Below are 27,305 nucleotides of genomic sequence, written 5' to 3' on the forward strand. Positions count from 1 at the left end.
AGCAGCCTCTGTGTACGTATTCAGCAGTCTGTGTGTGTGTGTGTATATTCAGCAGCTTGTGAGTGTGTATTCAGCAGCCTGTGTTTGTGCATTAAGCAGTCCGTGTGTGTATATTCAGCAGTTTGTATGTGTACTCAGCAGTCTCTGTATGTGTGTATTCAGCAGTCTGTGTGTGTATTCAGCAATCTGTGTGTGTGATTATTCAGCAGTATGTGTGTGTGTACTCAGCAGTCTCTGTATGGGTGTATTCAGCAGTCTGTCTGTGTATTCAGCAATCTGTGTGTGTGTGTATTCAGCAGTATTTGTGTGTGTATTCAGCAGTCTGTGTGTGTGTTCAGCAGTCTGTATGTGTATTCAGCTATCTATGTATGTATTCAGCAGTCTGTCTGTGTGTATTCAGCAGTCTGTATGTGTGTGTACTCAGCAGTCTGTCGGTATGTATTCAGCAGTCTGTATGTATGTATTCAGCAGTCGATGTGTGTATTCAGCCGTCTGTGTGTATGTATTGTATTTGTTGGGGTACCAATAAATATAAGCTTTATTTTATTGATAATGTATATTTTTATTCCTGTGAATGGTTGCATAGGCAGGGGCCCTAGTGCATTGCTTTGCCCAGGGGGCCTGTTATGCAGTTACAATGGTCCTGGTCTAGGGTATGTGTGTGAACTGATCATGCTCCTACAAAATGTAAATGAAAAGACAATCATTTGAATACCAGGAAGGGGATGAGTTGTAACAGCCACTTCTGGCCCAGAATAGGTAAAAAACAATGGGTGAGGGCAACATAATTCTTGCACCAGGACTGTTGCGAACAGAACCTTGCCACGGGATTTTGGAGGGGCCTGCTTGCCAGTCTCCTGCAAAAAGACTATGAGCCAGGTCAGCGACTGTAAAGACCAATATTTCCTTCCCCCTGGTTCCACTGGTTCGGCACTTTTCATACGGAACGCTAGCTCACTGGCGGACGTTCGCATGGACCAAAACCGCAAATAGACTTCAGGGGGACTTAGCCAGGAATGCCCTGGAACTATTTTTGGCATGAAAGCTTTGTGGTTCCCGGTCGGTCCCCCTTGGATCTGAGAGCCAATGTGATTGTGTATTTGTTTCTACTGTGCTTTACTCTCAGGTCCGGGGGGGGGGGGGGGGGGGGGGGGGGTAAACATCACCACCTCTAATCAGTCTAGCAACTATAGACATTGTGTGTATTTGTGTGTGTGTGTGTGTGTGTGTGTGTGTGTGTGTTTGTGTGTGTCTGTGTGTGTTTGTGTTCCAACCAGATTATTCTTTATATAAGTTGAACTCATATCCCATCACTGCATTAGAGACTTTACCTGCACATTATACCAGTACACCATATTTTTAGCTCACTCGTGTAACCAGTGCATTGCACAATACATTCTTATCATAAAGACAGTTGTTCTATATAGAGACTGTGACTGCATATTGTCATTTTATTTATTAATTCACTAATCGTGTTTCAAAAACTAAGATACGCTGTTTTAGTGGTATATTTCTGTATAGCTTGATTATATGTCAGCAAACAGTACAATCTGTTGGCCTCCAGATTATACGATGTTCAATAATTAATTTGGACACAATTGTCTGTGTTTTGAGCAGTGTATATTATAGGTTTAGATACTGTAGTTTTGGAAAGCTTGCTGTTGTTCTCCTTTGCATTTTATTGTGATATGAAAATAGTATCCATTATTTTAGCAACAGCACAGAGTAATTAAACTTTTTTAAACGGTTGTATGTTTTGTATGACAAGTAATCATGCATACCCTGCTATGTTTGATGGATATTTTTTGTTTGTGGTATTGTATCATTTTAGAACATGTCTCTTCTGTTTGCACATGAATGTAGGCTATTTGTATTGAATTGTACAGCAGATAATGCATACTTATCATTTTAATTTTATCCTAACACGAATATTTAATTTAAGGCTATCTTTTGGCCTTTTTTCTTTTTTTTTTTTACAGTTTTTTGTTTTTTAATAGTTTGTGTTTTTTTGGTTAATTGAACAGTGCCATCTAGTGGATGTGTGATGAGGTGAAATAATTTTTAACTCCTTTCCTCAGCATAGACCATTATATTTTTTTCTGTTAGCATTTAACATACTTTTTAAACCCCGTAAACTAAATGCCTTGTACAGAGATACTGAACGTAATGTCACCCCTCTCTCTATAGGAAAGTTTGAACTTGATATCATATTTTAATTTACAGTTGACTACACGGTTCGATCTGTACAGTGCATTGGAAAACAGCTGGGTGAAAAGGAGTTACGAAAGAACGTTATGCACGCAGTAAGATATATGTGTAAGACAATTCCTTGCCACAACAAGGTGAGTGAACCATGAGCCTAATGGTGGGATTCTACCCCAGTCCGACTAAAGGTGTATGAATTGGCAGAGGGATCTTGTATTCCGTGAAAATAAGAGCCAGATTTTCAAGTATTTCTACATATACTTTAGTTTTGAGAAAATTCCATATCCTTTCATTACTTGCTGCAAGGATTCTTATTATAATATTATATCCTTTAGGTCTGGGAGAGTGGGAGAATTGTAGGTTAACTAGAGATAAAGAAGCAGGAGTAGGCTATCAGAGTTGGACAGCCAGGCAGGGCCGGACTGGGGATACGAAGCAGCCCTGGAAAAAAAAATCTATGCCAGCCCCATAAGTCATTGTGCTATGTAGGGTGTAAATATATATATATATATATATATATATATATATATATATATATATATACTCGAGTATAAGACGAGTTTTTCTGCACGTTTTTTGTGCTGAAAACCCCCCACTCGTCTTATACTCGAGTGAGTGTCTGTATTATGGCAACTTACATTGCCATAATACAGACAAGGACCGCCGGGCTCATTACAAGCCCGGCGGTCCTGTTGGGGGCTGGCAGCGAGCTGTAACTTACCTTCACAGCAGCTCCTGTCAGCTCCCTTCTCTCACCTCCGGTCCGGTCCGGTCAGCTCACTCTGCAAGTCTCGCGAGAGCCGCGGGGTCAGAGCTCCGTGCGGCACTCACACAGCGAGACTGGCAGCGGGAGCAGACCGGACCGGAGGTGAGAGAAGGGAGCTGACAGGAGCTGCAGGAAAGGTAAGTAAACGCTCTCTGCCAGTCCCCCTCCTACACAGTCCATCCACTGGACAACCAGGGAGTGAGAGACCCCCTCCCTGCCATGTATCAAGCAGGGAGGGGGGGACGAAAATAAATAACATAACAATTGAAATAATATATAAAATATATATATATATAATAATAATATAAATAAATATTATAATAATAATATAAAGAATAATAATAAAAATGCCCACCCCCACCAAGGCTCTGCATCACATACACAAACACACTGCACTCATTACACACACACACACACTGCACTCATTACACACACACACACACACTGCGCTCATTACTCACACACACACTGCACTCATTACACACACACACACACACACGGCACTTATTACACACACACACACGGCACTCATTACACACACACACACTGCACTCATTACACACACACTGCACTCATAGCACACACACACTGCACTCATACACACACTGCACTCATTACACACACACACTGCATTCATTACACACACACACTGCATTCCTTACATACACACGCACACATACACACAGAAGCTCGCTCACTTACTAGCAGATGCACACACACAAAGGCAGACAGTCACTGACAACGAGGCAAACATCCACACATACAGAGACAAGCAGACAGCCACACAAACAGGCAGACAGTCCCACACACACAGGCAGTCACACACACAGGCAGTCACACACACACAGACAGTCACACACACACACACACACACACACACACTCACACACACACAGTCACATACACAGGCAGACAGTCACACACACACAGGCAGACAGTCACACACAGGCAGACAGTCACACACACACACAGTCACACACTCACACACATAGGCAGACAGTCACACACACAGGCAGACAGTCACACACACACACACACACACAGTCACACACACACTCACAGGCAGTTACACACAGACACACTGACCTGCTTCTTACCTCCTGCTTGGAGCTCCTGGAGGCTGGGTGTTGGGGAAGCAGGGACTCCTTCCTGCTTCCCATGCTACATTAACCAGGCCCGGCCGCACAGCAAGCTCCGCCCAAGCCGCACAGCAAGCTCCGCCCCGCCGCACGCTAAGCTCCACCCACACCGCAATTTTATTTTTTTTAAATGATCCCGGCCGGCCATGTGTGAGCTGTGCTGGCTGCCTGGCTACCCCTGCTCCCATGGGACCCTGTGCGGCCGCACAGCTCACACATGGCCGGCCAGGATCACAGGAGCCTGATCTTTGAATGGGGCTGTCAGCCCAGCCCCAGGTGCCGCGGCCCACCGGGAAATTTCCTGGTATTCCGGTGGGCCAGTCCGGCCCTGCAGCCAGGTCACAGTGAGTACTAGTAGGGTGGGGGGGGGGGGGTGTTTGAGATGAAGAGGTCATGCCAGTCCCTACATTGGCTTCCTATAAGATATAGAGCTCAATTTAAAATTCTGGTTCTTGCTTTCAAATCTCTACATAATGGTGCTCCCAGCTATCTATCCTCCCTAATGCACAAGTATGTCCAGTCTAGGCCCCTACGCTCTGCAGAAGATTTATGTCTATCTTCTGTTCGTACTCCCACCTCTGATGCTCGCCTTCAAGACTTCTCTAGGGCTGCATCGTTTCTGTGTAACTCGCTTCCCTCCTCCGTTAGATGCTCACCCAGTCCCCACTCCTTCAAAAAATCATTAAAAACTCCTTGAAGCATATCATTTAGTCTGTTAATAGTCATCAACTGATTCCTCTCCAGCAAATGTCATTACTTCTCTAATACTATCCTTACCTTTTGTGTCACTTTACCCCACTCCCTCTTGCATGTAAGCTCATTGAGCAGGGCCCTCAACCCCTCTGTTCCTGTGTGTCCAACTTGTCTGGTTACAACTACATGTCTGTTCGTCCACCCACTGTAAAGCGCTGCGGAATTTGTTGGCGCTATATAAAAGTAATAATCATAATAATAGTAATAATGTATTGCTGTTTATTTCAGCTTGCTGCAGACAGAGCGGATGTTCCAGAGTGCACACTGAACATTGATAGGTGAGGTTACAGGCAGGGTACTGGAATGAGGTTATGGAAAGCCAGGGCCCCATATTTAGTGTTAAGCTGCTAGAAAATTGTTTAACAATGAATTGAGGGACAGTGCCAGGGGGCTCCAGAAACTACAACCAATGCAATTAGATAAAATGGTTATAGGGCCTAAAGTGCACCTTTAACTTCCGAACCTAGCTATGTATCCCACGTTTCAAAACATGTCAAGCTTAATGCTGTTTCTCTAAAGATAAAATAATAATTAAGACATTCATGTCCACATTATGATTAACCAGATAGTGATTTAATATAAGAAAGCTTTGTATTAATTATCTGGGAATAAATATACTTCAGGCAAACATGTTATTTTTTTATACTTGTTTAACTGTTCCTTAATAGCAGATTGTAACCTGCTTGATGGGCTAGAACACAGCCATCAAAACACAGACACCGTTTTAGAAAAGGTTTATAGATTTTTTTATTTATTTTTTTAAGTACAAAACGAGCAGTTAATGTAAAAGAGGAGACAGTGAGCATTCATGAAAATCTTTTAGTTCTGAAGATAAGAAATGCAGCTACACGCGATTGCCCTGGCTGGTCGTCCCGCCTCTCGCCGCGTCCCGGATCCGACGCCTCATCTCTTCTTCTCCTCTCTCTCTCTATACCTTCTACTCCTCTTCTTTTACGACCACCCTCGATTCTCAGTTTCCGGGTTTCGGGGGTAGGTCTTTCTTTTTTATCGTAGGCAATATTCTCTTTTATTCCTCATTTCACTTGCCTAACCAACATCTCCTCGGATACGATCAGTGTGATGGGGGAAGGTGGAGACCTGGTGTTCTCTGGACACCTTTTCCTGATTGGTCCCCGATAGGACAAATTATAAATGCCTGAGACTTATCGACTACCTTCAATCAGAGACAGTTGACTGGGATGACCTGTACGGGGAAGCCTGGGGTGGTCTTGCATCCTCTATAAGTTTGCTTCTTGTATCACCCCCAGCGACTACTGTTCACCCGACACGTGACCTTGTATTCTTGTTCCGATTGTCGTATAGAGATAGGCGTGTCTCGTGGACAGACGTCGCTTAAGACTGGCTTATCTGAACTACTCTTTTACACTGAGGCTTCTGTGCAGGACACACAGTCGTTCTGCACTTGTCGTGACACCCACAGGCAAAAATGAGGAATTTAACTACTGATGCCGTATAAAAAATATAAAACCCTCGATGGGAGGCAAATTGTATAGAATTTCCAAGGTGGCTTGTTACATGGGCTGTTTTTCTATATTCTTTCTTACGTTTACAAAACTGTGCTATTGTATTTTGGCTTCTGCGCAAGCCTTCCAGTTGTATAATTTTTGCCTTACCTATCGTGTGCAAAAATAAAGAATTTTTAAAAAAAAAGAAATGCAGCTACAAAATATTTCTATCAGTCTGTCAACAGAATTGTTTAAAGTTTTTATATTTTCTACTGATAAAATAAAATAAACTTACATTATATACAGGCAGGCATTTATTTAGTGTGTTATTTCAACAATTGCACATGATTTACTAATATAATTATTTGCTGAACTGGATTTGTACAAATACGACAACCTGGAAAATATAGAAATATTCTACTAATTAAATATTTTTTTCAAGTTGCCTAAACTTTGTAACATACTTCTCAATTCAGAGCAATTTTGTATTTAAGAAAATCTATTTTTACCTAAAACATAAAACAAACAATGTTGATTTTATTATTATATTTAATTATATTATTATTTTAAACTATAATCCTAGAACATGTTGTTGTTGTTTTTTTGCTGGTGAGGGTTGGGAAGAATTTTCACTACCTTTCCTTTTGTTGCTACTTTGCTTCGATGTTGTTTGACCCAAACTAAGGTCTTCATCAGAATCATCACTGGTCATTTGATCTCTGAGTTTTTCATGAAGAGTATCCTTCAGATCATCCAATGTAGAGTGAAGAGATTTCAACCTGAAATCCAAAAGGTTTTCATGTTCTTTTGACGTCTTCTGAACAAGGCTCATTGATTTTTGTATCTCTTTGAAATTGTTTTTCAATAGACGATTCATTTTCTTCTGGAGCTCCAAAGTGGTAGAAATACAAGTTTGAATACTTTGAAGGATTTCATTGTTTTGCTTTTGGAATGTGATTATTTGATCTAATTTAGCATCAGAGTTTTCACCCTCTGGATTTGGCACATTAAGTGTAACATTTGTGGATACTTCTAGTGGCACAGATCTATGGCTCTTGGAGTTTGGTTCTAATGACTGGACTTGTTCATTAGACTGTGAGATAGATTTATCCTGAGCATCACTTACTGAAGAAGACAGCAAAATTGAGTCTGAATTCTTCTTTGGAGCTGGGACAAAATCATCCTCTGAGTCATCAATGGAAGAAATGGAGAGTGTTTGGTCATCTAGTGGTTGAGTCCATGTTTCTATAACAAAATAAAGACATCTTTGTAAAATCAAGTATGAAGCTGAAAAATAAAAGCATCACCTACTTGATAAGGCATGGGCAAACTAACTAGAAATTTAAATTAAACAATTTCTTACAGGGGGCAGGGCCTGACAGCCAACCGCACAGGACGCACATGGCTGGAACTCCCTAGCCTAAACCTGGAAAATCATTGACTAACCTGTCAAATCTGTATGAACCTGGCAAAAAGAACCCTTATAATCCTGTAGAACACTATACTGAAGTGCTGGTTCGAATTTTCCTGATCCAGGCTGTCGTGGACTGCGCCGGACTGGCTTGGGGCCTCTGTCAGAACCTATCTTGGATCTCAACTGAGCCTGCTACCCCCACTCTCCTCTGGACCGGTGGGGGTTATCCCAGTCCCCACTGCTGTGCTTATTGGACTGATTGCGTCCCTACTCACCAAAATGGCCTACTCACCAAAATGGCCGCCGACACGCTCACTGCCTTGAAGCCTGCACACCTGGAACTGAATAACCAAGTGGACCTGTTCCTACAGAGGTTTGACAGAATCTGTGCTCTATTCTGGGAAAAATTCTATGCCCGTGCAGCGCTTACCTCGTCTGGAGGTTCAGGCACCCGAGACCAGAATGCATCTCCACATCCTACCCTGAGGACAACTCCTGCAGTAAGGCAGAGGAACTGGGGATTAAAGCCGTCAGGGCTGCGCAAAAAAAAAATGCCTCCCGACTCTGCCGACACGTGCCCAAGCGGCGATCTACAAGAGGCTCTTCGCCTGAGAGAGCAGCCCGCCACCAGAGAGTGTCAGCCCGGAGCAGTGTGCATCGAGATGCGAGAGGGAGCAGAGGATCCATTACTGTATACAGCAGGGGAATTAACCCTGGAAAGGGATGATGTAATCACAGTTGTCCCCCTCCTCAGCCCAGCAGTATGCCGCACATCGTGGATCCTAAGGCTCAAGCTACCGGCATCGGCTGAATGGACCTCGGCACAGACCAATATCTCTCTACAGCCATGGACACTACTAACACACAGTCAGGGACGGACTGACAGTGGCCTGGGCCCCCAGGCAAAATTAGCAACTGGGCCCAAAGCAGACCGATATATATGATGGTGTAGGTGTACCGTGTATTTGATTATATGTACGTGTAAAGTAAATGTATGTTTCTGTGTGTATATTAACTGTAAGCGCTAGTGTGAGTGAATATATGTATGTCTTTGTGTGTAGTGTCAGGATATGTGAATTCATAGTATATTTGAATACATGTTTATGGGTTTATAAATGGCAGTTTGTATAAAGGAGTATTTCTGAATTTTGGCAATGTGTTTGTATGAGGTCCAAATTTTGCGTCTTAAATTACAAATCATCAAGTGTTAAATGTTCCAACCTACCTTAAAGGATCACTATAATGTCAGGAAAACAAACTTGTTTTCCTAACACTATATAACCCTTAGGTCCACTCCAACCCCCACCCTCAGGGTCCCCTTCCCGCTGGGCTGAAGGGGTTAAAACTCCTTCAGCCACTTACCTCTATCCAGCGCTGGGCTTCCTCGGTGCTGGTGACCTCCCCTCCCCCACCAACGTCAGCTTCCAAGTGGAGCGAAATGCGCATGCGCGGCAAGAAACGTACGTGCGTGCATTCAAACAGTCCATAGAAAATAATTTCTCAAAGCTTTCGTATGGACGTTCTGCATGATGAATGCGATTCTCGCATGCAGCGCCGCAGAAACGCCTCTAGTGTCTGTCAGGAAGACAGCCACTAAAGGCTGGATTAACCCTGCAATGTAAACATAGCAGTTTCTCTGGGCTAAAGTGAATGCAGGGGGTGAGGGGCAGCAGAGGTTGCAGGGGGTGAGGGGCAGCAGAGGGTGCAGGGGTAGCAGAGGGTAGGATCTCTGCAGGGGGTTGAGGCTCCAGAGGGAGCAGGGGGGTAGGTGCTCCAGAGGGAGCAGGGGGTTAGGTGCTGCAGAGGGAGCAAGGGGGTAGGAGCTGCAGAGAGAGGAGTGGTAGGATCTGCAGAGGGAGCAGGGGGGTAGGGTAATAGGTGCTGTTGTGATTGCAAAGGGAAATATAAGCTGTAGTAAGTGCAGGGAGTGTAGGGGCTGCAGTTGGTGCATAGGGTATAGAGGCTGTAGTGGGTGCATAGTATATAGGAGTTGTAGTGATACCGGAGAAACTGACGGAAGCCAAGCACAGAGAGATGGACACAGGTTTCTTCAGGAAGGAAGAGATTCTTTATTGGATCACCGATCGGGACTCAGAGGGACTAGCGTCACCAAAATACAGCAAAGTCTGAGTACTGAATACATAGAGTACATTCCTTATATAGCACTGTAGCTCCTCCCACAATTAACTACACCCACACATACCCTTAACCTATTTAATGAATAGAGTCTAAACTCATCCATCCGGTCTAACCACGTGGCTCATCTGATACAAAGGAGAGGGACGCGTAATTCCAGTTCTTACATTCCTGCACCTGGTCAGTACAGTGATGACAGTATCTTAGCTACGTGTTATTAACTAACTGATACTACAAACACATATACATACATATGCCTTGTGGCAATCTTAGCCTGCTAAACTTGTATTTTACTGGAATTACATCACATTCCCCCCTTTGATGCCTCTGATATTTCACAATTACTTGAGGCATCACTTAACCTTGGTTTGCATATACCTCAGGTTACCATGAACCAGACCAGACTTATCTTATGATGTGAATCTTTTAACACTCATCTTCCTGCATTGGTTCTCCTTGATCTAGAGCCTTATACTTATATATCGCCATTATCTGTGCAGCAGCCTTCCTCTCTGCTATACTTCCTATCAGGCTTTGCACAGACCTAACTACTAAGGGTATAAGACACGGTAGGAGTAGACACAACAGTAAAATCAGTAGGACTCCACCTACCACTGCCTTAAGCCCTCCAAACCACTCATACCAGCTACCAAACCAACTACTTGGATTGTACCCTTTCCATACCTGAGTAGGCACATGCACTAGTTTAACCATATGGCTAGTAAGCTCAGCTATTGCTTGCCCTTCGTCATCTATTTGAAGACAGCAATTGCTCAGGTTAAACTTCCCACATACACCTCCCTCTACTGCCAAAAGGTAATCCAAGGCTAATCTATTTTGGTAGACTGCTGTCCTCATCCTGGTGTTATGCTTCGCTAGAAGATTGAGTGCTTGTGAGGTCTCATTAGTAATAATCTCAACCACCGCCTGTAATCTTATAATACGGTTGAGCATATAAATAGGGGTTCTATAACCAAAGGTACCATCCTCAGCCCACGTGGCTGGCCCATAGTAATCTATAATACGCTGGGGAGGCCATTCATCATCTTCCCAGGCGCCTATCTCTATGGGTCCCCTTTTCTTCCTATGATTCACATCATACACTTTAACACCTAAAGTCTCACCTGTTTCAATCGGTAACAAGAAGAAGGATGGTTTGAGCATACCCAACACACATGCCCCTTCCCAGTCCTGTGGCAACTCCGAATAGGCTTTCTTACCACAGATCCAGTACAAATTTGCTGGGGCTCTCCAGGTAGATGTGATGGATAGATCAAACCACACATCCTTTAAATTGGCATATCTAGCAAACGGGTTAGATGGTTCTGAGACATTTGAAGCCGACCACCAAGTTGTATTTTTTGTATCATCATCATAAGCTTTTTGCCCTAGACAAGTTAATTCTCCTACAGAAGTATTATACATTATTCCTTTCCTTGCTATGCAAACATAACCTATGATGGAGGTCTTTAATCTCCACTCAGATTTACCTCTAACACTCATATGATAATCGGCTTGTGTAGATATTAATTGGTCAACTGCCTCAGAACCGGACATTACCTCCTTTGCTTCCCAAGGCCATTGGTCTCCCATGTTAGTACCTCCACACACATAGCAGTTGGTAACATTAAGACTACCGGCAATACTTTCAGCTAAATCGATGAACAGGTTTTTAGCGTTATGGGGGATCTTATTATCTATACTCATCTCTTCGTAAAAGGAATGGTATACTTGATGAGTCTGGGAGGATACCGTATCAGTCTCTATTCCTATAAACAATAATGTCCCAGGATCTAAACCCGTCCCGTATATTTGAAACCCAAATAAATTTCCATACTTATCTAAGAACTTGTCGGGGTTATTAATGAGTATATGGACTGGGTTGCATTCCATAGACTTACAATAAGGGCTAGTCGGCAACTTAGTCACTATCATGTCTTTATCTACTGTCTGTCCCCAAGTCGCCCACCCCACACAAGACCAATATGGACAAAAGTTATAGTCTTTATTTGGGCATCTAGGACTCACATATTTATTTTTACTACTGGGACAAATATATTTATCGTTAGACCCATACGTCCTCTCCCATCTAAGATCCCCACATACATTCCACGGTTTTCTACCACTTGATATCGCCTTACATGCATCAAATAGCAGAACACCCGAAGAATGTACGGATTCTAACACCGTCTTATTAATTAGGGTCCCCTGAGGATCTCCATTCCTGAGAGTCAACCAAATTGTACGAGGTTGATACTCTGGACTGAAGCACTTAGGTTCTCCTACTCCTAAATGGCACACACTATAGTCTATATTTAAGTATCTACATCTCGATACATCTCCTTTACATTCGTATTGTGAATGCCAAATTAGGGTTTGGGAAATATGGTTACCTGTTCTCGTAGTCTTAATGCATACCTCACAGCTAGGAGTGTCGGTACCTCTACCTTCCTGAATATAAAAACACATATAAATAAACACTATCAAAAGCACATCTTTCGCCGTCATCCTCAGTCTTCGTCCGTGCGATGGCGCCTCAGCTTCCAGGATGTGAGGGGCTGCAGGGAATGGAGTTCTGCTCATCTTCACAGGTGTCCCTTCGAGACTTTCCTGGCTTATACACTATGTGTTGGTAAGCGGACAGGCTTTATTATGGCCTTCTCACTCACACCTGTAACAATAAAATTTGTAATCCACAATAATTCCTCGTTACTCCGACTGAGTAGTGCGTTTCAACCGGATCTTGCAGGGATTCTCTGGATCTGCTGTAATTTGCCAAGAATCGACTGCTGCTGGTTTAACCCTGGAGTGATGTATCCACGGAGTTACTTCGGCTACTTTTATCGCTGTAGGGGTAGACAAAAGAACAACATAAGGACCTCTCCACTTGGGCCCTAACGGTACATTATTCCACTCTTTAATCCACACTTGGTCTCCTGGATGATAACTATGAACAGGGGGATAAATATTCACAGGTAATCTATCTTGTACCCATTTCTGTACCTCCTCCATAGTCTTACCCAACTCTACAACCTGCTGCCGGGTAATTCCTTCTCCCAACTGACTCAAGTCCCCCCTTAAGTTACCAAGTACGGGAGGTGGTCGCCCATACATGATTTCAAAAGGAGAGAGGCCCATCCTTCTGGTAGGGGTACTGCGGATTCGCAATAAAGCTATGGGTAAGAGAACGTTCCACTTAAGTTGGGTTTCCTGACACATTTTAGCCAACTGGTTCTTTATAGTTCTATTCATTCTCTCTACCTTACCAGAACTCTGGGGTCTATATGCAGTATGAAGCCTCCACTTTATACCAAGCATATGAGTCAGTTGTTGTAGGCACTGATGAACAAAAGCTGGACCATTGTCCGATCCTATAGAACAGGGTAGTCCATATCGGGGTATTATTTCTCGTAGCAGGAATCTCACAACTTCTCCTGCTTTCTCTGTACGAGTAGGACATGCTTCTACCCAGCCTGAATAGGTGCACACAATTACCAGCAGGTAACGATGTCCACCCGATTTAGGCATTACTGTAAAGTCTATTTGTAGATCGGACATGGGGAGTCCCCCCATAAACTGGACTCCTGGTGGCTTTACTGGTCCTTGTCTTGCATTATTCTTAGCACACGTTACACATCTGCGTACAATGGCCTGAGTCAAGTTGGACAATCTTGGTATGTAGAAATGTTTTCTAAGAGATTCTTCAGTACTGTCTCTCCCAGAATGTGTCCCGTTGTGATAATTTTGGACAATTTCTACCGCTAGCGATGCTGGTATAACTATTCTTCCATCTTCTAGCTGATACCACTTGTTCTCCAGATACTTTCCCGGTTCAGTCTTTAACCACTCCTCTTCTTGAGCTGTATAAACTGGAGTCCATTGGGACAGTGGAGTTGGTATAAGAGCAGCTATATGCCCCACATACTCCTGTCTTCCTGATTCAGCAGCACGCTTAGCTGCACTATCTGCCATCCGATTTCCCTTGGTTACATCACCATCTCCTCTCAGATGCGCTCGACAATGTATGATACCGACTTCTTTCGGCTCCCACACTGCTTCCAATAGTTGTAGGATTTCAGCTGCGTACTTGATTTCTTTGCCTTCTGAATTCAGTAGTCCTCTTTCTTTATACAAAGCTCCGTGGGCATGAGTGGTTAAAAACGCATACTTAGAGTCCGTATAGATATTTACTCTTAAACCTTCAGCCAATTGTAACGCTCGTGTTAGTGCTATTAATTCTGCCTTTTGTGCTGATGTTCCTTTCGCCAGTGGCCGAGCTTCTATCACCTTGTCTATTGTTGTCACTGCATATCCTGCATAGCGGATCCCTTCTTTCACATAACTACTGCCGTCGGTGTAATATTGAACATCGGGGTTCTGGATGGGAAAATCACGAAGATCTGGTCTACTTGAAAATACTTCATCCATTACTTCCAAACAATCATGTTGACTTTCAGTAGGTTGCGGCAAAAGGGTAGCTGGATTTAAGGTGTTTACAGTCTCTAAATGCACTCTTGGGTTTTCACACAACATTGCTTGATACTTGGTCATACGGCTGTTACTAAACCAATGATTTCCTTTGTAATCCAACAACGTCTGTACTGCATGTGGGACTCGTACATAAAGTTCTTGACCCAGAGTGAGTTTATCGGCTTCAGCTACTAGCAGGGCGGCTGCAGCTACGGCTCTTAGACAAGGTGGAAGTCCGCTGGCCACTGCATCCAGTTGCTTAGACATGTAGGCAACAGGTCTTTGCCATGATCCCAAGTACTGTGTCAATACTCCCACAGCCATTCTTCTTTGCTCGTGTACATATAAGTAGAATGGTCGTGTGTGATCAGGTAGACCTAATGCTGGGGCACTCATCAAAGCCTTCTTCACATCTTCAAATGCCGTTTGCTGTTCTTGGGTCCATAAGAAGGGGTCGTGCTCTGTACCTTTGATAGCTGCGTACAGAGGTTTTGCTAGTATCGCATAGCTGGGAATCCATATCCTACAGAAGCCTGCTGCCCCCAAGAATTCTCGCACTTGTCTTCTATTCTTGGGTATTGGTATTTGGCAGACAGCTTCTTTTCTCTCTGGCCCCATAATCCTTTGACCTTCAGAGATATGGAATCCCAGATACTTGACAGTTGGCAAACACAACTGAGCCTTCTTTCTAGACACCTTGTATCCTGCCTTCCAGAGAATGTGTAGTAGATCGTGCGTTGCTTGCTGACATTTTTCTTTTGTAACTGCTGCTATCAACAAGTCATCTACATATTGTAACAATACACATTCTCCTGGGATAGACTCGAAATCCAGTAGATCTTGACTTAGGGCTGAACCAAATAGGGTAGGTGAATTTTTAAACCCTTGGGGCAGTCTTGTCCAAGTCATTTGGCGTTTTGAGCCCGTTACAGCGTTCTCCCATTGGAAAGCGAAAATACATTGACTTTCTGCGGCAATTCGGAGGCAAAAGAAGGCATCTTTGAGATCTAAGACTGTGAAGTAAGTAGCCCCGCCCGGAATTAAAGCAAGCAGGTTATATGGATTGGGTACAACTGGATGTATGCTAACAACCGCATCATTGACTGCTCTTAAGTCCTGTACAGGTCGATACTCATCTGTACCGGGCTTTTGAACAGGCAGCAATGGGGTGTTCCAGGGGGAAGTACAGAATTTTAGGATACCATACCGTATGAACTTATCCAGATAGGATTGGATGTTCTTCTTAGCCTTCTGCGGAATGTGATATTGTCTTAGGCTCACTGGATAAACCCCATGTTTCAGTTCAATTTTTATTGGTGGAATATTGCGGGCCAGTCCTGGTGGGTTGTTCTCTGCCCAAACTCCTGGTATGTTAAACAATGTCTCATCACTCCTAGGGTTTTGGCTAGTCAACACTGTATAAAGTCGCCACTCTTCTTCCTTTGGTACGGATAAAGTCATAATACCTGAAGGTCCATTAAACTTTAAAGATGTTGTTCCATCTGGTAGGAACGTAATCTGCGCTTGTAATTTGGATAGCATATCACGTCCCAGCAATTGGACTGGACATTCAGGCATATAAAGGAATTGGTGTTTTACTACGTGGCCTCCCAATGTACAGAGTCGATTTTTAAGAACCGGTCTTTCAGCACTTCTTCCAGTTGCTCCTATCACAGTAATAGTCCTTCCAGATGGAGGAGCAACTAGATTAGTCACCACTGAATGTTCAGCACCAGTGTCGATCATGAACGCACTCCTTTTCCCCCCTATTGATACATCGACCATAGGCTCCGCTCGACCAAGGGGGATGGAGCCCGGTCGGTATCAATAGTCCTCCATGACAGTGTCAGCCAATCCTACAAAGTCCCTACCTTCTCTATCGCGGGACCTTTGCGCTGCTGGAATATACCTGTCTTCCCTAACACTTCCTCTGTTCCCATTACTCCCTCTATAACCATTACTCCCTCCGGGACCTCCTCTACCTCTCGCTCTGCCTCTAAAGTTTCCGTAGCCTGCCCTGGGTTGGTCTCTCTCGTACTGCTCTCTTTGCGGACATTCGTTCCTCCAATGCCCTTCTTCCTTGCAATACGCGCATTGATCCCTACTCAAAGGCTCCCTACTCCATCTATTATTGCCTCTATCTGGGCCCCGTTTATCTACGCCTGCGATCGCTACCGCTAGCATATCAGCCTTTTTACGCATCTTGCGCTCTTCCTCTTTCTTGCTTTCTGTTTCCCTATTCATATAGACCTTATTAGCTACCTCCATTAGTTGGGAGATTGACATACCTGCAAACCCTTCTAACTTTTGTAGCTTGCGCTTAATATCTCCGTAAGCTTGGCTGACAAAGGCGGAGTTAACCATTCGGGAATTGTCTGCGTCTTCCGGATTAAAGGGGGTGTACAAGCGGTACGCCTCCAATAATCGGTCATAAAAGACACTGGGCGCTTCATCGCTTTTCTGGATCACCTCAACTGTCTTCGACATGTTAATGGCTTTCTTTCCTCCGGCTTTCATGCCAGCAATTATAGCGTCTCTATAGGCTCTGAGTTGAACCATATCAGCACCATTTACGTTCCAATCGGGATCGGTGTTGGGATAGTGTGTCGCGGCCCATGCTGCTGGATTGGCTTGGTTCAAAGCACGGGCTCTATCCTCTAATGCTTTAATGGCTGCTTGATTTATTCTTGTCCTTTCCTCATTGTTAAATAAAGTCATTAATAACTGCTGGCAATCAGCCCATGTCGGATTATGTGTCTGTACTATTGAGGTGAACAGATCAGTCATGGCTTGTGGTTTCTCAGTATACGAGGAATTATGGGTCTTCCAGTTTAAAAGGTCGGTAGTGGTGAAAGGGACATATACGAAGACAGGGTCAGCGTGTGCCATTTGACCTGCGGCATCGATATAAGCTGACCCGGGATTTAAGCGAAGAGGCATCTGATAGTGCTTTAATTGTTGGGCACCAGTCAACTGTCGGGTTTGGATGGGGCTACGTAGGGAAGCGTCAGTCATGGGTTCCGGTCGGGGAGATATAGGGTATGGGGATGTGGGAGGTTGGTTTTGGGAAAAGGTAGTGAATAGAACACTTCGGGCCGAGCTAGATGAAGCTTGACCGGAAGTCTGAAGTGGCGCCAAATCAGGATATTCGTTTCTAATGGGGGTGGGTTCTGGTTCCGGAAGGGGAGATTTAGTACGAGGGGGGGTGGATCCTGTACTGGAGGAGGAAGCGGAAGTGGATGAGGGTAATGAGGGAAGGGTTACAGGACTTTCTGTATTTGCGTCACTTCCTCTTACCGGAAAGTAAGGGGGCGGCAAAGGGATCTCGGACTCAGGGGGCGTGTCCAAAATGGGCCTAACACCAGTCCTAGTGGACGAACAAGTCCTAGCTACCATGAGGCGACACTGCTCCTCGTGGCATGTCCGGAGCCATTTTGGCGAGTCATTTACGGCCTGTCTCCAACAATCAATATAAGGAAACTGGCCGTAAAGTTCAGGCCTACCTGATACAGCCACGTGTAAGCGCTGTACCAGAGTTGGATCCAAACTGCCACGTGGCGGCCATGCCGCAACCAAAGTAGGCCACTCCCTAGTGCACAAAGTGACCAAACGTACAGGAGACATCTTTACCCCAAAATCACAAACTTTGAATCCCTTTTTAAAATTCTTAACCATACATCCTAAGGGATCCGGAATCGTTGACTGCGACGCACCCATACTTAACAATGGAACGTCGTCGACAACGAATACTATACACGCGTACTATTCAACAGTCACACCCGTTTCCTCTGGCAACAGCACCACGTGGTACGGTTACCAAGTGAAACGTACACAATAACAATAAACACTCAGGGAATTCCCGTACACACACAGCTGTTACACCAGTCACTATATAATCAATATTATGCCCTTTGGCGTAACTATACAGTCACCCACGCTATAATTCTCTATATACGAATTACCCGTCTATAACACACCCCAGTAACATCGTCTTTTACAAATAGCGGTTACAGTACGGTTAGCATAGGTCAAAGCACAAGTTAAGGTCACAATACAATTATTAGTGGTTATGGTGTTAAACATGCAATGGACGACAATGATTAGTACTTATTATATAATGTCAGTAAATATACAGGGTTATGGTACCGTGCACTATAATACAGCAACACACTATTAACACTCTCGCTAGACGGCTGAGCTCGCGCTATCTAACAAGATATACACTTTACTAAAACAATCGTTAACACATTTACAATTCCCAACTAAACTATTGGCCAGTACCTTGAATGGACTACCTAAAACTATATACACCCGTTTTGGTTAGCCACACTGCCCAATCACCACATATATAGCGAGCTAGAGAACCGAATTTACACAGACGCCTCTTAGTCGCACTATACAACGAGCTAGAGAACCGAATTTACACAGGCGCCTCTTAGTCGTACTATCAAAAGTCTAGTGGGTTCCAAATTTACACGCCTTCCCACTTAGCCCAGATAGGATGAGAACTAGCGAACCGAATTTACACAGGCGCCGCTTAGTCTCCCGGTCCCTCCGACCTAGCGAACGTAATATACACCCTAGAACGCTAGTCTAGACAAGACACCGGTGTCCGGCTAGGGCTATTTACACCAGGACCCCGCCTGACTAACCAAATCAAACGGTCTGACTAAAGAGCGTTCGATCGAGCGGTGCGCCTTCGCTCCTTCCCTCCGACAGAGGGGGCAGATACAGATTCAAAAACCCCTTTGGGCCTACCGCACAATCGGTATACCCCTAGCGGGTCCTGCCGTCTAAAACAGCAGTTATCTTACCTCCTCGTTCCTGAACCTGAGTTCACACTCATCGACGGGGACACCCCAGCACTTCTCACGTAGAGGCCGATGATCTCCTGGACAACAGACCAGTGGCGCCGAGACGAAGGGAGGTCCACGCAGAAGTTCAGGGGTGCAGCCGTAGAGAACGTGGGCAAAGATAGACCGTCTCACGCCTCTGCCTCTCAGCTACCGTTGAACGATGAGCTTCCCGGCCAATGCACCAAATGATACCGGAGAAACTGACGGAAGCCAAGCACAGAGAGATGGACACAGGTTTCTTCAGGAAGGAAGAGATTCTTTATTGGATCACCGATCGGGACTCAGAGGGACTAGCGTCACCAAAATACAGCAAAGTCTGAGTACTGAATACATAGAGTACATTCCTTATATAGCACTGTAGCTCCTCCCACAATTAACTACACCCACACATACCCTTAACCTATTTAATGAATAGAGTCTAAACTCATCCATCCGGTCTAACCACGTGGCTCATCTGATACAAAGGAGAGGGACGCGTAATTCCAGTTCTTACATTCCTGCACCTGGTCAGTACAGTGATGACAGTATCTTAGCTACGTGTTATTAACTAACTGATACTACAAACACATATACATACATATGCCTTGTGGCAATCTTAGCCTGCTAAACTTGTATTTTACTGGAATTACATCACAGTAGTGGGTGCTTGGGGGTAGGGGCTGAAGTGGGTGCAGGGGTTGAGGGGCAGCAGAGGGTGAGAGGCAGCAGAGGGTGCAGGGGTAGCATCTCTGCAGTGGGTAGGGGCTACAGAGGGAGTGGGGGGGGGGGTAAGGACTGCAGAGGGAGTGGGGTGTAGGGGCTGAAGAGGGAGCATGGGTTAGGGGCTGCAGAAGGTGTAGTGGGGTAGGGGCTGCAGAGGGAGTAGGGATGATAGGAGTTGTAGGTGTAAAGTGCCTTGGCATGATAGGAGTTGTAAGTGTAAAGGAAGGAGTTATAGAGGAAGCAGAGGGAGCAGGGGGGTAGGGGCTGCAAAGAGAGCATGGGTTAGGGGCAGCAGAAGGTGCAGTGGGGTAGGGGCTGCAGAGAGGACAGGGGAGTAGGGTGTGCAGAGGGAGCTGGGGGTATGGATGATAGGAGTTGTAAGTTTAAAGTGCAGCTCCGCACAGGGCAGCTCCGCACAGCTCACTGTGACTGGTAATGTCACTTCCTGCAGAACAAGCCGCACGGAGCTGCCCTGAGCAATGTTACAGGCAGCTCAGTGAGACTGTGTTCTGAGACAGGCACACTGAGGGGCAGCCTAGTGGGGTATTTGGGAGGGCCCTATAGCTGTCCCTCAGTGTGCCCAGCATGGAGGGAGAATATTTTTAGCAGCAGGGGCCCGCGGACGGCTGTGCGGGCCCCTTGCTGAGTGCAGGCTGGCTGGGGAGATTAACTCCCCAGCTCAGCCGTTACTGCACTGCAGCAGGGGCGGGCCCCCCAGAGCCTCGGGCCCTCGGTCCATGACCGATTTGCCCGAGTCCTCAGTCCGCCCCTGCACACAGTCATCTCCATACTGATAGGAAGGGCCGGCAATAGTATTTACTTATACATCTCTCCTAACACCATAACTTCCTTATATGCTTTATCAATGCTGGCTGCCTGGTGTAAATGATAATGCTTATAACAAAGATTGACAGCGAGCTAAGATGGAGGCACCCAGTTGCTAAAAAACAGGTGTGGATTTCTACCTTTAATTTTAATTTGCACATTAAACAACATCATATGAATTAGTTATAGTTTTTTAGTAAACATAATATTAAAAAATCTTTGTAGTGACAGGTTGTCACAAAATACAGGAAGCAGGTTTTGGCGAATGAATAAGAGAAATGTTAAGTCAAAGATGACATTTGGATCAGTTTTTTTTGTGACTTTTAATATGTAATCTAAAAATGCCCTTTTAATAGGGTATTTGTGCCTCTTAAGAGTGGTCACCTTCCCAGTTTAAATGGTCTGGACATTTTGGGATACAGTCAATTCACATTTTTTAATGCATTATTTAGATAATAAATTTAGATAATAAATGACAACAAAAGATACTAAATGTGACGGACTGCCTGCCTCCGCCAATCGATGCTCCTAGTCCTCACTGAGGACTCCAAGCATTCCAGCAGACACCATAAGCACCATAGACCCCACTAACTACAGCAGCTTGGTTGGGGTCCCACCCTGGACCCAAGACCAGGATCCAGCTTCCAGTGGGTGAACCTCTCCAACTCCAGAGTATAGCAGGAACAGCTCTTATAAGAGCTAGTGATTATAATTCCAGGGAGTATAAGGAGTATAGCAATCCCCAGAGTGAATATATCTGTTCCTTCCACACATGAGATGAGGCTGTATGTTGAGGGTGAAGAGGAACTGATTTAAAAAGGGTGCCACACTTGGCCTTATATGACAATCCCCATGCAAGGGGTACGCCCACAGGGACCTTGTGGGGAACTGAGTTACAATATTCACAGACCAATAAGAACAATATTCCAATGCACGACACTCCCACACATAGCATGCAATCCCTCCCCTCTACCTGGGAGATGATTGAGTCAGATACTGTATTAACCCAAGTCCCAAGAGTACCCCAGAACACATAATATCCCCAGAAAGGTTACATCGCCTGATAGCCCTGATCTGGGACCAACATATCCAAAAATCACCCAGATCAGTTCAGGGGTTCAGGAATTTCCTGTAAGTCATGGTCCCATGCTCAAAATGGTTTCATAGAATTGCGGCTAAGTGCCGCTGGTGACCGACTCAGAACCGCGAAGTCTTCATACCGAAAATAGTTCCAGGGCATTTGTGGCTAAGTCCCCCTGAAGTCTATTCCCTGTTTTGGTCAATGCGAACGGCCACCAGGGAGCTAGCGTTCGGTTCTATAAAATATGGGTCTTTACAGTCGTTTACTTAGACCGTAGTCTGTTGGCAAGAGGCTGGCCAGCAGGCCCCTCCAAGCACCAGTAACGAGGTTCAGTTTGTCACATTTCTTCCCCCCCAAGGGAAGACTAACCAGGTAACTGAGCTGCAGCCGAGTTAGTCTGGCAGCCGACCCACAACCAAGCACTTGACCTGCAGATTTCTGGTGTCCAGCTTTGTCATGTCTGTCTCCAGCAATCAAGTGGGCATCTGGTACTCCTGGACTCTCGGTTAGTCTCTGGCTTGTAGTTGGTGTTATTTGGTGCTCTGCCCCACAGCTAGCTGGGTCATTGATAGGGTTGTCCGGTCCTGGATTAAGGACAAGGGGAGGGCAAAGGCTAACTGCGCTCTGCCCTGGAGCCAGCCCTTCTGCCCTGTAACAATGGGGCAGGTAGGGCAGAGGCCAGAGGCACTCTGCCCTGATGCCAGCTCTTCTGCTGGAAGGGGGTCAGTGGGTGTTGAGGTCTCATCCACTAACCCCAGTGCCCGGTTGGGAATTGGCTGTGGAGAGGAGGGATCGCCTACCTCCTCCTCATGGTATTCCTGCGGGGTTGGTTGGGGATCTGGACCGGCCATCCAATATCCCTGTAAGTCTGGTGCAGAGACTGCGTTCCCATATGCACCATTGGGGTCAGGGGTGCTGTCCCCCTGTAGTTGGGGAGAGGGACCATGTGTCTCCTCTCCCGGTATATCCGACTGCTGCTGGGGAGGGAGAGTGGCTGTCTCCACTCCCTGTAACTCGACGATACGATCCTCTCCCTGTGACTCTGTCTGCCGCTGGGGATAGAGATCAACTGTCTCTTCTCCCAATAACACACTCTGCCATTGAGGAGTAGGACCGACTGTCGGTACTCCCAGTAACTCTGGCTGTAGCTGGGGATCTGGGCTGGCTGCCCAGCATCCCTGTAGGGCCGGTGGAGAGACCTTCCGCTACCCTGTACTGCACACTGCTGCTGGGGAGTGAGACCGATTGTCTCCACTCCCTGTAGGATACTTTGGCGCTGGGGAGAGAGAACGATCGTCTCTTCTCCCAATAACATACTCGGTCACTGGGGAGTAGGACCGACTGTCGCTACTCCCAGTAACTCTGGCTGTAGCTGGGGATCTGGGCCGGCTGCCCAGCATCCCTGTAGGGCCTGTGGAGAGACCTCGGTCCCATCTCCAACTGCCGTCTGGAGATCTTCCCAGGACCAGTCTATGAAGTCCTGTACTTCGTTAGCTGGTAGTGAAGCAGGGGGTACCTCAACCAGGTCTTGCCAGCTGTAGCGTGGCAGATTTGGGTCTGCCTACCGGTAAGATTGGGACCAAATTGAGCTGAGCAGGTGTTGGTAGTCCTGCTCCAGCTCCCACTCCCTTGTTACCAGGGAGGTCAGGTTTCGTCTCGACTTGTTGGCGTCAGCCGAAACATGCATGCCCTCCCTGTAGTCATAGATGTCCCAAAATCTTGATTGTGAGCATCAGCTGACTACTTTCAGCCTATCACAGTGCCCATTTCAGGTATGAATTGGTATAACTAGAAGGAGCTTTACCCACCCCTCCAGTAGAGGGACAGCGCCAGGGGATTCTAGACACTATTATTAATTCAATGAGATGATATGCTTATAGTGCCTAGAGCGTCCCTTTAACCAAATACCAACTTATAATGACTGCTATTTTATGGTTATGTTATGGGAAGTGCCCTTTTTATGATCACTGGTCTGTATTCTATATAGTGTTCCTGGACTTACTTCCATCGAAAGACAACTCGTCATGCAATGGTTGGGTTTCTTTTTTTCTTATCTCTAGATCCATCTGGAAGAATTTAGCAACACGTAATTGCCTGTTAGTTAGCATTTCTTCCATGGTGTCCATATTACCAGGCTCACGTTGTTTCAGTTTAATAAGTGTTTGCATGATTTTCCTCTTGTAGTCACCCCACCGCTTTTTACAGTCATTTACCGTACGGTTCATGCCATCTTCTCTGTTAACTTTCTGAGCTATTTGTTGCCAGATAGTAGCCTTTCCCAGGAGATTGCTGGCTTTTTTCCCAAATAATTTATCAGCATTTGCCATGACCCCATCTACTATAATACAGACTTGATGGTCACTGAATCTTTCCTTCTTCTTTTTGGGTGTAGAGTTGTAAGGAAGACAGCTGTTGCTCTTGTCTGCCATGCTTTTGGTAGGTGTTGCTGTGGTATCAGTGATAAGCTTATCAAGCACTCGCTCTGTAATTAAATAAGTACATCAATTAGGACAATATACTCAACATCAGTGAAGGCAGTAACATATATAAAATAGACAGTAATATATACAGCTGTGCTCAAACGTTTATATACCCTTCGAGAATTGGTAATATATGTACTATTTTTAAAGAAAACATGAGTGAGCAGGCAAAACACATTTCTTTTATTTCTTATGGGATTCATATCCAGCTGTAGGTTATAACAGAATGGCACAATCATAAAACAAAACATGGCAACAAAGAAAAACATGAAATAACCCCTGTTCAAAAGTCTGCATACCCTTAGTTCTTAATATTGTGTATTGCCCCTTTAGCATCAATGACAGTGTGCAGTCTTTTGCAATAGTTGTCTATGAGGCCCCAAATTCTTGCCGGTGGTATAACTGCCCATTCGTCTTGGCAAAATGCCTCCAGGTCATGCAACAAGGCCAAACATTCAAGGGTATTTGGGTCAGGGCCATTTGGGTGATTTCGGTTATCATTGTGATTTTAAAAGGAGCCAAACAACTGGGAACATAGGCGTGCACACAGGGTGTGCAGGGAGATCAAAAGACTTGAGAGTGTTTTAAGTCTTTTCGATAATAAATTGATTATTATGCAGTAAAGCACCGTGGATCGTTATCTTGCTATTTAGTTACAGTGTCGATGTGATCAATACATCTTTTTATTTATGTATTAATTTTGACTTATGGATATTTTGCTGCGGAATTGTATTCAATGTTATTCATTTTAGACTAGTTCTATTTGTGTTTAACATCTCCGGGATTTTATTTACCGTATTCACTATATTTTCTGTTTCTCCATTTTTACTCTTTCTATATTAATTTGAACATCAGCTCCTGGTAATTTTTTTAACCTTGGTAAAAAAGTGGTTTTGCATTAATCATAAAAAGCTTGATAAACCTTTTTTCAGAGTCATATTTAGGTGATAAACCCATACTTCCACTATCTATCTTTTTATATATATAAAGATGTAGAAATTAGACTGCACTCACAGACTTAGAATGTGAAAAAAAATGATTTATTCCATAAAGCAAAAAATCGACGTTTCGGTCCACACAGGGACCTTCCTCAGGATGAAGTGACATAAAAAACATATACCAATAACTCCAAATATATATCCGTATAAATTACATAAAATGACTTACCCCCGGTGTGATTCATAAATCCCGGCGTACCAATTAACTCACCACGCATGTGCGGGAGTATTGTGAGTACCATGTGACCCGCCTACTTTGCGTGATGACGTAACGGCGCCGTAACTAGGGAAACGTTGTCCACGTCGCCATGGCAACCGCCACGCGTTCACTGAACGATAAAGTGCCGAGCATTTACTATTAAATCAAAAAATGGAACGAAAATGTAATAATAGCCAAGTGAAAAAGAAGAAGTAATGATACTTCCCAAAACCATGGAAAATAGAAAATAGAAAAGATGAAGTACATTCGTGAATTAAAAGAAAAACTAGTTTGGCTGCAATCAAACACTTATTGTAGAAATCGGGGCATTGTTTCCACATAATACTATCACCTATTGTATAAAGATTACCTAGATCGTAAATGACTACAACAATTATCCTATATCGTAATTTGAGTATATTATTTATAATATTATACTATGCTTTACTGTGCATCTAACTTTAATGTCTACAGACTTCACATACCAAGTGATTTATTTTCTACTACTGTTAAGGATATTAATGGTAATCAACAAATTGAATTATTGAAGGAATTCCCTCCCATCAATTATTAATATACTAACGGGTAAAAGGTAAGTATCCCGATATCTGCAATATTAAGTGTAAATTGCTATTGACTAGTTAACTATAAAGTAACATACTTACAATAGTGCAATTACAATAAGGCCTTCTATATGTTTTCAATCATATTAGCTTAATATAATATATCGATCAAGTTTTTAATTACTTGAGATTAATAATAGCCTTTGTATTATACTAATGTAAGTATGTATTAATAATAGTGCTATGAATCATAGACACTATACCAAAGCAAACAAGAGCATTTTAAGGAGACAATTAAATTGACAATTACATTTTTCATAAGAAAGAATGATAAGTAAGAACTTCATTTAGCCCTTTGGGAGAAATTGTGTCCAACCTATATATCCAATAGGTCTCTCTATTGAGTAATGATTTTCCTCTGTCACCACCTCTTCTCGATTCCTGGACATGGTCTATTGCCGTAAATTTAAGAGATGTAAGGGGGTGGCGTTGTCCCAAAAAGTGTTTCGCCACTGGTTTGTCACTTTCGCCATCTCGATAGGCTATACATATATCCGACCTATGGCCACGTATACGTTCACATAACGCAGTTTCGGTCTTGCCTATGTAGGATAAACCACAGGGACAAGACAGTTTGTATACCACAAACGTGGTTTTGCAGGTTATCGTGTGGTTAATGTAGAATTTTTCATTAGTATGTGGATGGTTGAATGTGCGTGATGGCACCATATGACTGCACGTCACACATCCTAGGCAACGAACACTTCCCCGTTTTTGTTCATTTTTTACTTTCATATAACATTGAGTTGGATCCGTTTTCACTAACATATCTCGAAGGTTTCTATTGCGTTTATAGCAGATCAATGGTTTCTGTTTGAATGTTGGTGGTAAGGTGGGGTCTTGTGCCAATATGTTCCAATTCTTTTTAATAATGTTGGTTAATTTCACTGCTGAATCATTGTATGTGATAGGACAGACCAATCGATTGTCGGTTCTAATATTCTCTCTGGGTATAAACTGTTTTGCCTCTTGTAGAGCTTCATCTAACTGTTTGTTACTGTATCCCCTCTCAAGAAATGTATTTTTCATTTGTTGCAGTTGTTCCTCACTCTTTATTTCACTTGAATTGTTTCTTATAGTGCGAAGGAAAATAAACAGAGCTTCACTGGATTTGATGCTCATAATAATTAAGGATGTAAAATCTGATTTAATTGAAATACGACAAAAAATCATTGATTTAGAAATGCAACAT

At 44.2% G+C, this 27,305-nt stretch overlaps 1 protein-coding gene across 1 annotated transcript; it reads right to left on the bottom strand.

Moving 5' to 3' along the window:
* Nucleotides 1–6,900: 6,900 nt before the first annotated feature.
* On the bottom strand, nt 6,901–26,502 carry LOC134576976 (uncharacterized). Its single transcript, XM_063435629.1, has 3 exons — nt 26,430–26,502; nt 23,816–24,295; nt 6,901–7,574 (listed from the first exon to the last, which is right to left on the bottom strand). The coding sequence occupies exons 1-3, from the start codon at nt 26,500–26,502 to the stop codon at nt 6,901–6,903; spliced, it is 1,227 nt and encodes a 408-aa protein (XP_063291699.1).
* Between the last annotated feature and the right edge of the window lie 803 nt (nt 26,503–27,305).

Source organism: Pelobates fuscus, chromosome 11 (genome assembly GCF_036172605.1).
Source record: "Pelobates fuscus isolate aPelFus1 chromosome 11, aPelFus1.pri, whole genome shotgun sequence".
In the NCBI taxonomy this organism is placed as follows: domain Eukaryota; kingdom Metazoa; phylum Chordata; class Amphibia; order Anura; family Pelobatidae; genus Pelobates; species Pelobates fuscus.

What these genes read in the sequence shown, in the direction of transcription:
- LOC134576976 (XM_063435629.1), bottom strand. Translation starts at nt 26,502, where the DNA reads ATGTCCAGGAATCGAGAAGAGGTGGTGACAGAGGAAAATCATTACTCA. An exon ending in GAGACCTATTGGATATATAG is followed by an intron (nt 24,296 to 26,429) that starts GTTGGACACAAT and finishes ATTTAATTACAG; the next exon opens with AGCGAGTGCTTGATAAGCTT. An exon ending in CGAGTTGTCTTTCGATGGAA is followed by an intron (nt 7,575 to 23,815) that starts GTAAGTCCAGGA and finishes ATTTTGTTATAG; the next exon opens with AAACATGGACTCAACCACTA.